General features: G+C 50.2%; 4 protein-coding genes across 4 annotated transcripts; 2 read left to right on the top strand and 2 right to left on the bottom strand.

The window, feature by feature from the left end:
• Positions 1-2,950: 2,950 nt before the first annotated feature.
• Positions 2,951-3,610, top strand: PPTG_24217 (hypothetical protein; the record flags this gene model as incomplete). The annotated part of the gene is made up of 3 exons (XM_008915773.1): positions 2,951-2,992; positions 3,057-3,298; positions 3,340-3,610. 3 exons carry the CDS (start codon positions 2,951-2,953, stop codon positions 3,608-3,610), a joined length of 555 nt encoding a protein of 184 aa, XP_008914021.1.
• On the bottom strand, positions 3,566-5,027 carry PPTG_17897 (hypothetical protein). Its single transcript, XM_008915772.1, has one exon. The coding sequence runs from the start codon at positions 4,538-4,540 to the stop codon at positions 3,950-3,952; it is 591 nt and encodes a 196-aa protein (XP_008914020.1). The 5' UTR covers positions 4,541-5,027; the 3' UTR covers positions 3,566-3,949.
• A 307-nt stretch (positions 5,028-5,334) lies between these two features.
• PPTG_17896 (hypothetical protein) lies at positions 5,335-6,679 on the bottom strand. Its single transcript, XM_008915771.1, has one exon. The coding sequence runs from the start codon at positions 6,355-6,357 to the stop codon at positions 5,551-5,553; it is 807 nt and encodes a 268-aa protein (XP_008914019.1). The 5' UTR covers positions 6,358-6,679; the 3' UTR covers positions 5,335-5,550.
• A 2,112-nt stretch (positions 6,680-8,791) lies between these two features.
• PPTG_24216 (hypothetical protein) lies at positions 8,792-10,295 on the top strand. The gene has a single exon (XM_008915770.1). It carries the CDS (start codon positions 9,795-9,797, stop codon positions 10,107-10,109), a length of 315 nt encoding a protein of 104 aa, XP_008914018.1. The 5' UTR covers positions 8,792-9,794; the 3' UTR covers positions 10,110-10,295.
• The last annotated feature ends 3,183 nt before the right edge of the window (positions 10,296-13,478 follow it).

Raw genomic sequence — 13,478 nt, 5'->3', positions numbered from 1 at the left:
CTTGACAGCTTACAGGGTGATGAACAGCAGTCGTCTAGGAAGTTGTTTCAGATCAAGATATGCGACCCGATCGTTTTTGTGACGACGATGGTAGTCGCGTGCAGCAAATAAGTTTCACGATCCTCCGTCGTTTTCTGGATGAGGAACCGAATTGCCACTAGGAAACATTGAGGAGGCGCCTCTTTCGCTTCTTCACCGTCTCGATTCTCTGCGTCACAGAAAAGCAGTTTTCGTGACCGTTGTAGTATCATCAATTATTCCAGCCTTGGGTGCTCTCGGGTACGGTCATATCACCAACTGGTGGGAGCGATTAAGCTGTCGGCGTGTGAATCCACTCCATCGTGTGAAAGCAGCCCGAGCATTTTGAAAAGATATTGCGATTGGAAGGCTAAAACTAGCAAAATCTTTCAATTGATAACCTTTTGTTTTATTTCGATTGATGTCCTTGCTACAGGCACTAGTATTAGACATCACACGGCGACTGATGAGCCCGTCACATAGATCGCAATGGGATGCGGACGATACGTGTCGACCTGCCCCAACATTCTCTAAACGCTTCTAGTTGAAAGTCCACAACGGCACGAAGCAAGTTGAAGTTGTCTTCCCGAATAGTGGCCCCTCTCACTTCACATTATGTGCGACACACCATTTCGCTGGAGCAACCTTTCTTGTTAGCTTGGTTTTTGTAAGATAGCCTCCCCGCCACCTTGGGGCAACATCAGAGATACACTTCGTACATTCAGACTGTCCCGCCATGCCGCGTAGCGTGAAGATGACCCCGGACGCGCCGGGCGTGACCATCAAGGCAGCGGACGGACGCGAGCTGACGCTGAGGCGTGGTCAGACGTTCCTAGACCGCCCCACAGCCACCGCCTTCTTCCAGGACTTTGCCAAGGCGCAGGGCAAGCGTCTCATCATTAACAAAAAGAAATCTGGCGGCGCTCAGTACGAATACGTCTGTGCCAGTACTGCACCGCCCTGCCAATTTCGCATCAAACTACTCAAGAGCCGCAGTGCGCACAGCTCACACTTCTTCGTCAGCTCCTTCATCGCAGAACACGTGCCAGACTGCGCGGGAGCTCCCAAGCTGACGGTGCGTCAAGCCGCAGCTGTGCTATTGGGCGACGCCGAAAGAGCGTCGAGTTCTGCTGCAGCAGCCACCGTCTCGAGTGTCAAAGAGCTACAGGAAAGGCTACAACAGACTAGCGGGGAGACTATATCAGCCAGGAAGGCGTACCGTGTGCGAGACCGGATCCTGCGCCTAGCAGCGGGACAATTCACTAAAGGATTCCAGAAACTGGAGAGTTTATTGCTTGGATTCCAGACCAAAAACCACGGAACGCATGTATCTTTTGAGACGGACCAAACGTCGGGTATGTTTAAGAGAGCGTTCCTAGCACACCCGTTTGTAGCAGTGTATCAGCAGTCCAGAGGCCTCCAACCTATGCTCGGAATGGACACAGCTCCTCTCGTGAGTATGAACTACCGTGGCCAGATGTTCGTATTGCAAGGGAAAGATGGCAACAATGAGGTGATCCCGCTTTGTGTCGCAGTGGCTCCACAAGCGGACGCAGACAATTGGCGGTGGTTCTTGATGCATTGTCAACAGGCACAGGTGGATTTCTCGAGATTTAAAGTAGTAGCGGACAGGACGAGAGCGCTTCTCGCAGCAACAGAGGGACTGGGGTTGCCGTTGAGGCAGTGCACGCGGCATATTATCTCGAATCTGAAGATTATGGTCAAGAACTTGGCCACCGTGCAGGTGGAGGACTTGGTGTGGCGCGCACAGGCAGCAGACAGCGAGGCGGAGTTCAACTCGTGTCTAAGTATGATCGGACTAACCTGTCCAGCTGCAGAAAACTATTTACGAGGTATCGATCCGCGGACATGGACATTATTCTGCGCTGCACAGCAAATTAAACTCTACGGCTGGAACTCGACGCTTTTCTCAGCGGACGACAACAAATCTATGCTGTCTCTGGCCCCATACGACCTCATGCAAGACTACATGGAAAAGTTCATGACTCTCGCCTACAACCAGAGTGTTTATGCTAAGAAATGGGTCAAAGAAGGCAAGAAATTCACAGAGTACGCGGACAAACTGCTAGCAGAGCAACGAGACGCTGCGAATTTCCAGGTTGTGCAGCCATCCGACGACGGCATTATCTTCGTGACAGAGTCCCGATCTTTTCCGCCTCGACGCTATCGTGTCGACCTGAATCAACGCGTGTGTTCATGCGCGTATTTGTTCCAGATGGGTGTGCCATGCCGCCATTTCCTTGCTGGATTAACGTTTTTTAAGCGCTCGAAAGAGGAGGCAAAGTACGTGGACACATGCTACTGTGTCAGCACATTCGCGGATCAGTATGACAATCAGCGTACGAGTAGTATTGAGTTGATACTGGAGTCGGAGCTGGAAGAAAACCACGCGGTTAAAGCGCCTGTAGTCGCACGCAAGCGTGGGCGTCCCAGGTCGAAGCCGTTTCCTACAGGTGAAACGTTGATGACTCCCGCGGTTGCGAGCGCCCTTCTGAATGGCGACACGAGTTTGTTGGTGGATAGCGATGACACCTGCGCGAAACGGAGGTGCTCGAGTTGCGGCAAGGCTGGACACAGCAAGCGCACCTGTGGGCAAAACGCATCTGTGCCTGTTCCAGTTCCGTTGGCGGGTGAAGTTGCGCCCAATATGATGATTTAGATTGCTTAGTTTGTGGTTGGAGTTGAGATTCTCAGATATGGTGATGAAGTCGATGCACTCAAGTTAAAAGTATGGTACGCAATAAACAAACACGTCAACCAAGTCCCAGAACACGGTTTTGCTTCAACTTTTTAGTCCAGATTCTCCAAATTAATACTGCCTTCTCATTATCAAATCAAACAGCTCAACTTTGTACTACCATTACGACGGCGGTGACGCTTTGCTCTTCGATTTCGAGCACACAAGCTACGAATGATTTGGACAGCCACTTCATCACAAGACGATTTCATCAAGGTAAGTACTTGACTCAGGAACAACAGCGCAACTTCTGATGCCCCTATGTGGCTAAATATGTGAGCGGAATAACATCGAGAACCTGAGGTTGGAGGCCAACACGTTCATGATGGCGACCCATTTGTATCGAATCTCTTCGATCTTGTGTACTTTGGTGCTAGCTACTGTATCGCAGTCACTCAAGTTAGGCATACCTTTGCGCCACTACCTCCCCTTGATGCGCAACAAATTATCGCCGACAACCACCGTCATCTACATCGTTGACACCACGATCGAGAAGCAAAGAATTTTAGTACCAATCCGGCTGTAACATGAACTATACATGTATGTACTGAACTACTTCGAAGTATCAGCATCATCGTCAAGACGATCAAGGCATCGCGCGACGAGTCCACGATCGAAGTTGCGATCCTGCCCAACATCAATGAGAATGCCTCTGGTCACCGGTCTGACAAGACCACACAAGATGGCGAAGTTGATGGACGCAAGAAGGAGCTAGCTGGATATTCAGGAAACGGCAACGACGACGTCCCAACGCCACCAGTAGAGAGCAAAAGCAACAGCATCAAAAGATACTGCATCAATCTCCAGTCCTCCACAGTACACTCTCTGTCTTGAACGTTCTTGGATTGTCGAGCCAAACCCTTAATTTCGTTATGAAAATGCTTTACCTGATCTAGTGACGTAAGTGCGTAATACACCCATGACGACACTTCCAACAATGTGTCCAAATATCTTGATGACTCGATTAAAACGAATACCCACGATGCGTGTCATATTAAAAAAAAAAGATTCAAAATAGGCGAAGAAGACGACGAACTACTAGCTGCTGGGAATCGACAGCTTGACACGCCTGAGAGATTCAACTCGACGTCCTTCTTCAGTTCGAGACGCGTCCTAGCGTAACAGACCGTAGGCGACCTACCGCCTCCTGCGTCGACCCCCTTTCAATCCCATTTACGGGGTCACGACATCGACAAACGTCTCGAGATAGGCGCGCTCCGCTGCCTCCGCCGAGTGCTTCTGGTGCTGCTTGTACAGCGCAAAGCCGGCCACAGCCGCAACGCAGCCAGCAGCAGCGGCGATACCGGCAATGGCACCGCCCCCCAAGCCGCTTTCCGACTTCTTGCTCTCCTCAGCAGCCAGCATGGTGACGTTGGCGGCAGCGCTGCCGCTTCCAGCCTCAACTGTGCCCTGGCCACTGGCGCTTCCGCCCGACGAGAGCACGCAGCCCCACGCGCCCGTCTTGATCACTTGGCACGTAGAGTCTACGGGCAGCTCGCAGGAGCCACCGCTAGAGTAGCTGGCCAGGTAGTCGTAGCAGTCAGCCGTGGCCACATCGCCCTTGACAGGGCAGCGCGAGCCCGTAGGCTCAAGACCGGAGCCGCTGCAGATAGGGCCTTCAATACAGTACGTGGCGTCGTGCTCCACACTCACCTCCCAGCAACCCGAGACCGTGGTGGTGGTGTTGGTAGTAGTGGTATTGTTGGCCGTCGCAGTACTCGCCAGGAGCGCCGCTGCCAGAGTCGCGATCGTGTAGGTCTTCATTCCTTGGCTGTGTGCTGTAGAACTGGACAAGCTGGAAGCTCTTGTGAGGCTGCTGCACTTGCTGTTTGCTGTTGACGCCCCGCTGCAAATTCGAGAATGGAGACTGACCGAAAGATGTGAGGCAAACGTAAAAGAGGATGGGGAGAGCCTGAGGATCGGGCGAGATCGATCTGATGTCACGGCTGATAGACTCGTTTACGGGCGTCGAAGCAACGCTCCTCGAGCGATACTTTGTAGTAACAACACACTGGATATTCATGTAACTAGCCGTTCATGGAGATCGTCGCAGCAGCCTTCATCAGCCCCCTCTTCGTTGCTAGGCTCTCACTCGCTCTCCATTCGAATGGCCACCCCACCGCGAGACAATCTGGATTATGGCTTCTGCGCCGGCCGCCTCCTTGAAGATTTGTCTGGACTGACACCAAATTGAAGACACCCACCAGACACTTGTATGGAGACCAAAAATACATGACACTGCAAGAACGTGTTGTCATTGCCGCTCCCAACGTCTCCTGTGTCATCTTGCCGGTATTTGCCAGCGGCAGTGTCACTCACCGTCGTCCGATGACTCGTCGTGCCAACGCGGCATCAATCAACGCGATGCGGCGAGATGGCAGTACAACGTCAAGCTCACCTGCGGGAGCTGTTGCCTTGTCGACGATAATTATCATCCCTTGCACATGTACATTTATATTAATAAGAAGTATTAATACGCAAGTGTACTTACCTCCTTGGATGGCAAAGGATACAAAAGGCTGAGGAGAATGCATGCGACGCAATCTTCGCAGCGATTCACCAGTGTGTATATCTTCAGCTTTGCATGATTACGCCGTGTGACAATTGTGTATTAATGCAACTGCATTTTGACAAAAATCTCGGAAAAATGATGATGCATTTTACTGAGGAAACGATAGCCCAAAACTAAAATCTCAAAAAGTCTCGTAAGCAGACAATGAGAGGCGGCTAACCTCGCTGTTGTCGTCGACGCTGCCGTCGAAATGCTCGCCGTCTTAGGGCGTCACGACGTCCACCATGGTCGTCGACTCTTCCTCCTCGTGCACCTTCTTGGCGTGCTGGCGGTAGATAGCTACGCCTGCAATAGCTGCCACAGCCGCGGCCGCCGCAGCGATCGCACCGATCACACCCGCCGAAATACTACCAGCCGAAGCCGCCTCCGCTCCTGCCACCAACGTCGAGATGGTTGCATTGCCCCACGATCCGCTGCCAGCGCCACCGCCACCGCCACTGCTACTGCCGCCATTGCCTCCGTTGCCGCCATTTCCACCGTTACCTCCATTGCCTCCGTGCCCACCATTGCCTCCATACCCACCATTGCCTCCGTTACCGCCATTGCCACCGTTGTGGCCGTCGTCCCCACTATTATCTCCGCCGTTGCCGTACTTGGTTGGAGCTGGGGTGGGGCTGTCGTACTTGGTAGGGGCGGGCGTCGGATAGCTGCTGCTGGGAATGACGCAGCCCCAGGCACCGGTGTGGATGACCTGGCAAGTGGCGTCCACCGGCAACACGCACTTGTCTCCGTCCGCGTAGCTGGCCAGGTATGAGTGGCAATCGGCGATGGCTGTGTCGCCCTTGACGGGGCACAGTGAGCCGGCCGGGTACTGCCCGGAACCACTGCAGATGGGGCCGTCAATGCAGTAAGTGGCATCGTGCTCGACACTGATGGGCCAGCAGCCGAGCTCCTCGTCATAGTAAGGCTCTGTGCTGGTTGGCGCCGGAGTTGATGCCTCATAGGCGGATGCTGTAGCGAGTAGCGCTGTTGCTACGAGGCTGTAGCTGGAGATCGTCGAGACCTTCATCTTTGATAAAGTTGTTGCTGTGTTGCTGAGGACTCGATCTGTCGAGTGCTGGTCTGTCGCCTTGGTCGCAAAATGAAGAATGACCTGGAAATCTTGCAGGTTGTTCTCGCTTGGCAATTGCCACCACCACACATACACACAGCAAATTCTGAAAGGCAACTTGTTGTAGAAGACGCGGTGTTGGATCCAGATCACAAGGGGATGGGTGCCGCCACTTCAGTGATTCTGTTGTCAGTTATTGAGCGCAATTGCCGCACGTGAGTGAAGTGTGGTCCTCTGCTCTGTAGTCATCGCCTTACTGTACACCTGCTGAGGACGGGCTGAAAGACATACATCTGACTCAGAACATACAAAACTAATAGCTTGTCAAAATATCACGGAACCTTCTAGGATTTGCCAAAACTTCAGTAGGGCAACTGCGATTTTTCGCTCAGAAAAAATAAACTCACACACGCACTGTTGCGGACTCTGTGGAGTTTTTTTTTTACCTTTCGCCTACGGTGTCTCCAAGTCGACTCTGTAGTCCACGCGAGGCATTCTTTTCGCTTAGTTGCTTGGATATTGTATGTAAATGCTTGGTTTTGACTGTCGCCGTTCTCTGCAGAGTCACCGCTGCAAAACCTCGCAAAGCAGGCTCAATTTGAATGCACAGATCCTACCTCGCTCGCGGTACAGTACGCGATCTGGAGTACCGTACCGCGACGCTCTAAAAGGCGCCCTCACCCTTAGGAACGAGCATCCTAATGGGTGAACTTGCAGCGCGGTGGCCAAGTTGCTACCTTTGCCACTGCGCTCATTGAGTGTGCCTTTCCGGAAAAAAATTCTATCAGGTAGACGACCGAGGAATCACTTGAAGTGATAAACAATGTGTTTGGTCCGCAAGTTGAAGTTGTTGCATCCACTTGCGTGGTTCTACGCTCTTGTACATCACGAGTAGCGACGAGGCAATTGCACTGTTCGAACCTTGACCTGCAACGGGTGCAAAATTTTACAGCGGTCTCTACCAGTGCATTGGGTCAGAGTTTTTATGCTTTGTGTTTGGTAGCGGCGGAGCCGACGCCAGTTTGTTGCCTTTGCAATGGCGCGCTTCAAGCGTCTCTGTCCAACTGTCGTCACCCGCGAGACAGGCGCTTGACAATCGGTCCGGCGTCATGGTCTCACGCTTGCTGGCCTTGTCATGCCAGGAATTCTATCCCAGGACGCTGTCACTGGCAACCTACCTGTGAAAATTTGCGCTTGCCGATCTCCACACCTCCATTCTCTGCTAACAGTGACCCACTATGCGCGCTGGGCACGGCACTGAGCTTGTACGAATCGCACTGTGGACGCAAGAATCGTGAGTCACGATCCATTGCTTGAAGTGGCTGGATATTCAGCACGCTGGCTCTAACGGCAACTCGCCCATCAATTTCGACCCCGACAAACACGTCGGCGTCATAATGCCGCGTGTCAATTGATAGTGTCTGGGTAAGCAAGTTTGCACACCGTCTATGACGAGCTGCTTACAGCGCTGCTACTGTTGTGTGAGTGGTGAACACGTATGTTTTAGTACTGACATCTTCCTCTAGCCACACTTGAAGAATCCGTAGCTTACCGATGCACAAGAAACAGAAGGTTATGCATCGTCGCAGGTAAGTACAACAGGAGGACTGCGTGTCTGTACTTTACTCGTCAGCTTAGCACACAGCGGTGAACAGTCTAGTGGAGGTGTCTTCTCATGATCCCTGCACATACAACAGACATGAAAGGAGCCATCGCTCACACAGTACCATGCTGATTGGTCAGTCCACTTCAACTGGATTATGCGATTCTGATTGGCCAATACATTTCAATCTTAGTGTGGCGCACACCAGATACAATTTCTGGCAAGTTGCATGGGCTGCAAGATCAATCAGACAGCGTTATTATGCATCACTCTTCCACCCTCGGCGAGATTGTCACTGCGAGTTTCGAAAGCTTTGTGTGGCCACAATCATGTAGTACTGATCGATAATTATGCATACAAAAGCATTAACACTCTCAAGCTGTTGCTTCACATTCGATCCAACCAGTCCTAGCGACCTGTGCATCGACATTTCTTTAAGTACTGTATCGCGTAGAGCAGACTGCATCGTACAGCAAACCATCCGGACGAAGTCGAGTAGAGACCGGCAGACAGAAAAGCGAGCTATTCGCATCAGCGCTGTTTGTTTCGCGACCGTAATTTACCATCCCTCACCTGAAGAAGCTGCAGACGGTGATACATGTACATGCATCAATTCCGAGAGGCTCCGGCGCTCAACATGAAGATTGCCACCAAGCAACCAAGGACCTTCCACCAAACCTTTAACATCCAATATACATATTTTATCCGGACACATATCCCATAAGCACACACATTCTGACTGTAAGCCTCAATGTCCCAATGCCACATACGGACTGGAACGACCGCTATCGCTACGTTACCTGCAGGTAAAGAAGGCGTTTACAATGTTATTATCTTCGATGCCATTGCCATCAAATGGTCTTGCTTATCGCCTTCGCCCTGAGTTTCAAACGAGCCCGAGACGGACAGCGCGCGTCGGAAGATCTCCTCACACTGCAGGTCGTCGTGACACACGTGTGTTGGTCCGTTCCATCGCCATGGAAGGTGCAGGATCCGCTCAGCCGCGAGGGAAACTTAGCGGCCTCAAGTTGAGGCAGGACTGTAAGATTTCCTGACCTAATTGTTGAGGCGCTTCTCTCGCGCCTTCTTCCCAAGGCAAAGAAAGCTGCGGCGAATCGCCGGCAGCGCCGCATTGCGAGCGGCGCTCGGCTGGAGGCAGCTGCGAGAGACACCCGCAGTGCCCACGCCCCGCTTTTGTTATCTTCCACCGTCAAGGCCGGCCCGGAAATATTGGGCCACGCGTATTTCTATATTACAATAGTCAGGCGGCATCAGTTTTGCGTCGCCATTGTCGCTACATGCTGGACAATACAAGACACTGTTGTGGTCGGAGCAACCACGTCATCTCAGCGGTTACAGCGAGTCAGTACTTCTTCATCTACTTTTATACATCTTGCGCTCTCTAAAGTGAGCCGTTAAAGGTGTTTTAACCGGCTCAAATACGAACTGAAGAAAGCCGATGCTGCGAGGCAGGAGTGGAGGCACGCATGCAACCACCTCGTACATGCAACGCAATGGGACGTCGCTCGACTACACGTCCATTATCGTCCATGTTGTGCTTCCAAAAAAGCAGAGAAAACCTGGCGCTCTTGGTCATGAGAGGTTATTTTTAACTTAATTCAGTAATCCGTGAATTATGCTCGACATACAAATGTCAAGTTATCCTAGTGCGATCTGATACAAAGCTGTCGGGAACGTTCCTGGACATGATGGTGTTGATGTGAGCGATGCAGAAGGAGCAACTCATCATTCTGCATTTCTTCACTCCAAACTCACCTTCTCCACTTCAAGCATGTCCTCGCCCACGCTCTCGCTCGTGTGCTGCATCGTCGTTGCAGCGCTGCTCTCCACCGTTTGCGCCGCGGACACCAGGCATCTCACAGACGCGCCGTCCTCTACCAACGGCGGAATCCCCGTTGCACCTGTCGTTGGCGTCGCGGCCGCAGCAGCCGTGGCGGTTGTGATCCTAGTGGCGATCAAAGTCCGAAGCTCCAGCGGCAGGAGGCCGAAGGACCCCGAGCTGCATGAGGTCGTCATTTCACCCAGCCGGCCCGCCGGACAGCCCATGTCGACCAAGAAGCAGTTCGTTTACACAGCGCACATCTAACTCAACTACGAAGAATCCACCGGGAGCCGCAACCCCCTTACTCAAGCCCAACTACCACCTATTGAAGCGGTACTCTCCCCACGCTATTTATTCATGACGCGAGACCAAAGGAAGCAAGGCTACGTTCATGAACATAACAAACTACACGTAACATTGACTCAATATGACAGTTTTGACCGCAAGCACTATGATCTTGTACCTATGCGATATTCTTCCAGGTAAGAATGGCCATGCAGTGGTCACTAATTTTCATTTTGCTTATCAGCAAGAGGAAGCTCTGATTAGCAGTCATCACGTTTTCTTACGAGATGTTTCAGTTTTGGAGAATCACAATTGTGATTCACAAGTACCTCTGCGAGATTAATAGCTGGACGAAGCATGAGGACTTCACATTCAGGTGCGGCAGGCTGCCAATCAAGGAGATTGCGGTCAAGTGCGTGGGTTCCCATTACTGTACGATATTGTGGTCGGCGCAGTAGGTTTCCCGGCGGCAATTGATTCCCAAATGTAATTATTGTTGTGGTGATGCTGGATTCACGGTTACACAAAAATATTTCTCGTGACATGAACATTGTGTTCCTCCACGTTACGATAGCATACGATACAGTTCTACTTCGAATCTACATTCCGAGATTCTTGAGAGCTTGCGCTAGGTACCATGAACAGCATCGTCGATATTTCGCACTATCATCATTTTTTTTTACATAACGTTAATACTGGGAACATCTTTAAGTATGGACAGCCCTCAACGGATTCATTCTACTGTACTGCGTATCTCGCTCAACATTCAGCTGACTTCAACATGTACGCTGAAGGTTGATCAAAAGTGGCATATTTAAGGCATATTTTGGCGTCGGGTTGTCCGTATCTGATTGTTAGTTAATAGCTAACGAACTTCGATCGCGAAGTCTCGCAGGATTACAACTCACACATATTCGCCCGTGACTGACACTCTGATATCTATTTCTAGTAGTTTTTGTTGCGTTAAAAGAAGAGTATTCCCAGCTAAGTCGAAGACGATCAAGTTATAAAAGAACGGGATACACTGAATTATTAGTTTTTTAATCTGATAGCACGCAACATTTCGACCGCTAGATAGATATCTTCGTGTGGCATCCGCACATTTCACACCGGCATGTATTAATACAAGTATAAAGGAACAAAAGCTCGCATAACTTGATATTGGGGCACCAAACAGTCTTAAATGCACCAAACGAGGACCTACCACTTGAACTATAAATTTAAAAGATATCCGTTTTCGTGGCCGTAATTTAAAAATAATTCGATTTCGGGTCGTTGCTTTGTTAGTTAAGGTAAATGGCCAGTATAAGTCAATGTGCCAGATTAAGGCGCACCAATAGCAGTTGAATATGCAGCTGATTGGTTATATTTAGACACGTACGTTCCACTTATACCTCTCAGTTTTGATCTAAGCTGCCAAATATGAAATGTCGCACGTACAGCAACAAAGAGAAGATGGCCTTCGTGAAATCTATCCGAGAAGGGGGGCGATATCGACGATATCATCGAGAAGAACGGTGTTCCTGCCCGCAACTTGTTCCGATGGGTTGGAGAGGACACAAAAAGGCGCGAAGAATTGAATGAAGGCCTTTACACCTTCAGCAAGCGGCGCGGCTTTGACTCCTCTCTGCCAAGGAAGCTGAAACCACTATTCACGATTGGATCGTGGGTCAGCAGATTGAACGAGCTCCTGTTGGAAGGAAGGACATCGTCAGAAAAGCCAGACAAATTTCAAAGCTGGTTATTCATAAACCAGTAGGTGAGGGTTGGTATCGACGGTTCAGAACTCGCTTTCCAGACGTAAGCTATCGGATCTCTCAGTCGGTTTCGAAGGTGCGCAATTACGCGACGAAAATGGAAGTGTCTACTTTTTTTTGGGTCTTTGGCTAAGGTTATCGTGGAAGAGAACATGGACGTGACTCGCGTGTCCAACGTTGATGGAACTACATTCAAGAGTTTCCGTAAAACAACACGCGTGGTAGCTCTTAAAGGGTAAAGAAAGAGTGGCACACTGATCCTACTACAAGCCTTCATCTCTATATTGTAGCGTGCGGTATGCTGGAGGAATTATCGTGCCTCCTTTATTCATTCTATCTGGTGAGCGAGTGGAGAATGTAGTTTTTGAGCAATGTAGCATACCTGGAGCTACAGTTACAACTACAACAAAGGCGTTTATTACAGCGACTCTATTTGCTAAATGGGTCATTTTCTTCGCTTTTGTTGTTCCTACACCAGTCAAACGACCTCTACTCCTTGTCATGAATGGGTGCGCATCCCACATTACCAAAGGAATCGTCGAGACCGCCGACCGGATGCTCGTCAAACCGGTTTGCCTCCCCACAAACGGCACTCGCTTACTAAAACCATTGGACGTTGCAGTGTTCTCTTCGTTTGAAAACACACTCCACGATCTCATCGACGCTGGCATTCGTCCGAAAAGAAGGCCGCGTGGTTGCACAGTGCAGCACGATATCCTACTTCTACTTGCTCGTCAACGCAAGCAAGAAAAAATTGAAAAAAAAACTAAGACAGTAGCAGGTAGATTGTTAAGTTGCGAGATGCTACAGCAACCTGACGAGTCTTCTCAAGCAAATACTTCGAAACGAACCCGAAAACCAGCAAAGAGTGAAAAACCTACAAAAACAACATGATAACATCGTCAGGAGCACGAGTGCACGCAAGAGCAGGATATCCACAAAGAGCTGGAACACGAACAGGAGCAGGTCCTCTGTAACGTAGAGGAAGCTTGTGTTGCAGGATGCAAATTGTAAAGTGATATTAGTAAATTAAAAGTCTGCACTCTTTTGTGTCTAGACTATCTACTAACCACTCATTGCTAAATGTAAATTAGTTTACGAACGTCCCGTAAACTAACCTGTAATTCGTCCCGTAAACCGTACCATAATCCTAAAGATTTAAATAATACAATCAACGCGGATGCGTTACACGACCCTGTTTTGAAAACGAATGCCTCACTTAGAAGGGCAATTCGGCGCAATGTAACCCACCTTCTTGCAACGGTGACACGTTGCTGTCTCTTGCCAATCTTTATCCAACATGATAGTGCGCTTTCCAGCGTGGTCGAATTTCATTGCCAGCTGGATAATCTCATCCAGTGTAGACGGGTGATGTTCACAAATGTGATTTGCTGGCTTTAACCCCTGCTGAAAATAAAATCGTAGTTCCAGCTGACTAATTGGCACCGTGCATTGGATGAGCAGATTTTGAAATTCCGCCACGTAATCGTGGAGTGACGAATTCTGACTCAGTGCATATAGCCGTTCACGGAGGCGATACTCACTGTCTGGAGGTAAGAAGCGTTGGCGCATGCTATCTTTGAAATTGATC

This window comes from Phytophthora parasitica (genome assembly GCF_000247585.1).
Source record: "Phytophthora parasitica INRA-310 unplaced genomic scaffold supercont2.75, whole genome shotgun sequence".
Taxonomy (NCBI): Eukaryota; Oomycota; class Peronosporomycetes; order Peronosporales; family Peronosporaceae; genus Phytophthora; species Phytophthora nicotianae.
The sequence above is the reverse complement of the archived record's forward strand: the minus strand, read 5'-3'. Positions and strand labels throughout refer to the sequence as shown.

Coding starts and splice junctions, on each gene's coding strand:
- PPTG_17896 (XM_008915771.1), bottom strand. CDS start 6,357: ATGAAGGTCTCGACGATCTCCAGCTACAGCCTCGTAGCAACAGCGCTA.
- PPTG_17897 (XM_008915772.1), bottom strand. CDS start 4,540: ATGAAGACCTACACGATCGCGACTCTGGCAGCGGCGCTCCTGGCGAGT.
- PPTG_24216 (XM_008915770.1), top strand. CDS start 9,795: ATGTCCTCGCCCACGCTCTCGCTCGTGTGCTGCATCGTCGTTGCAGCG.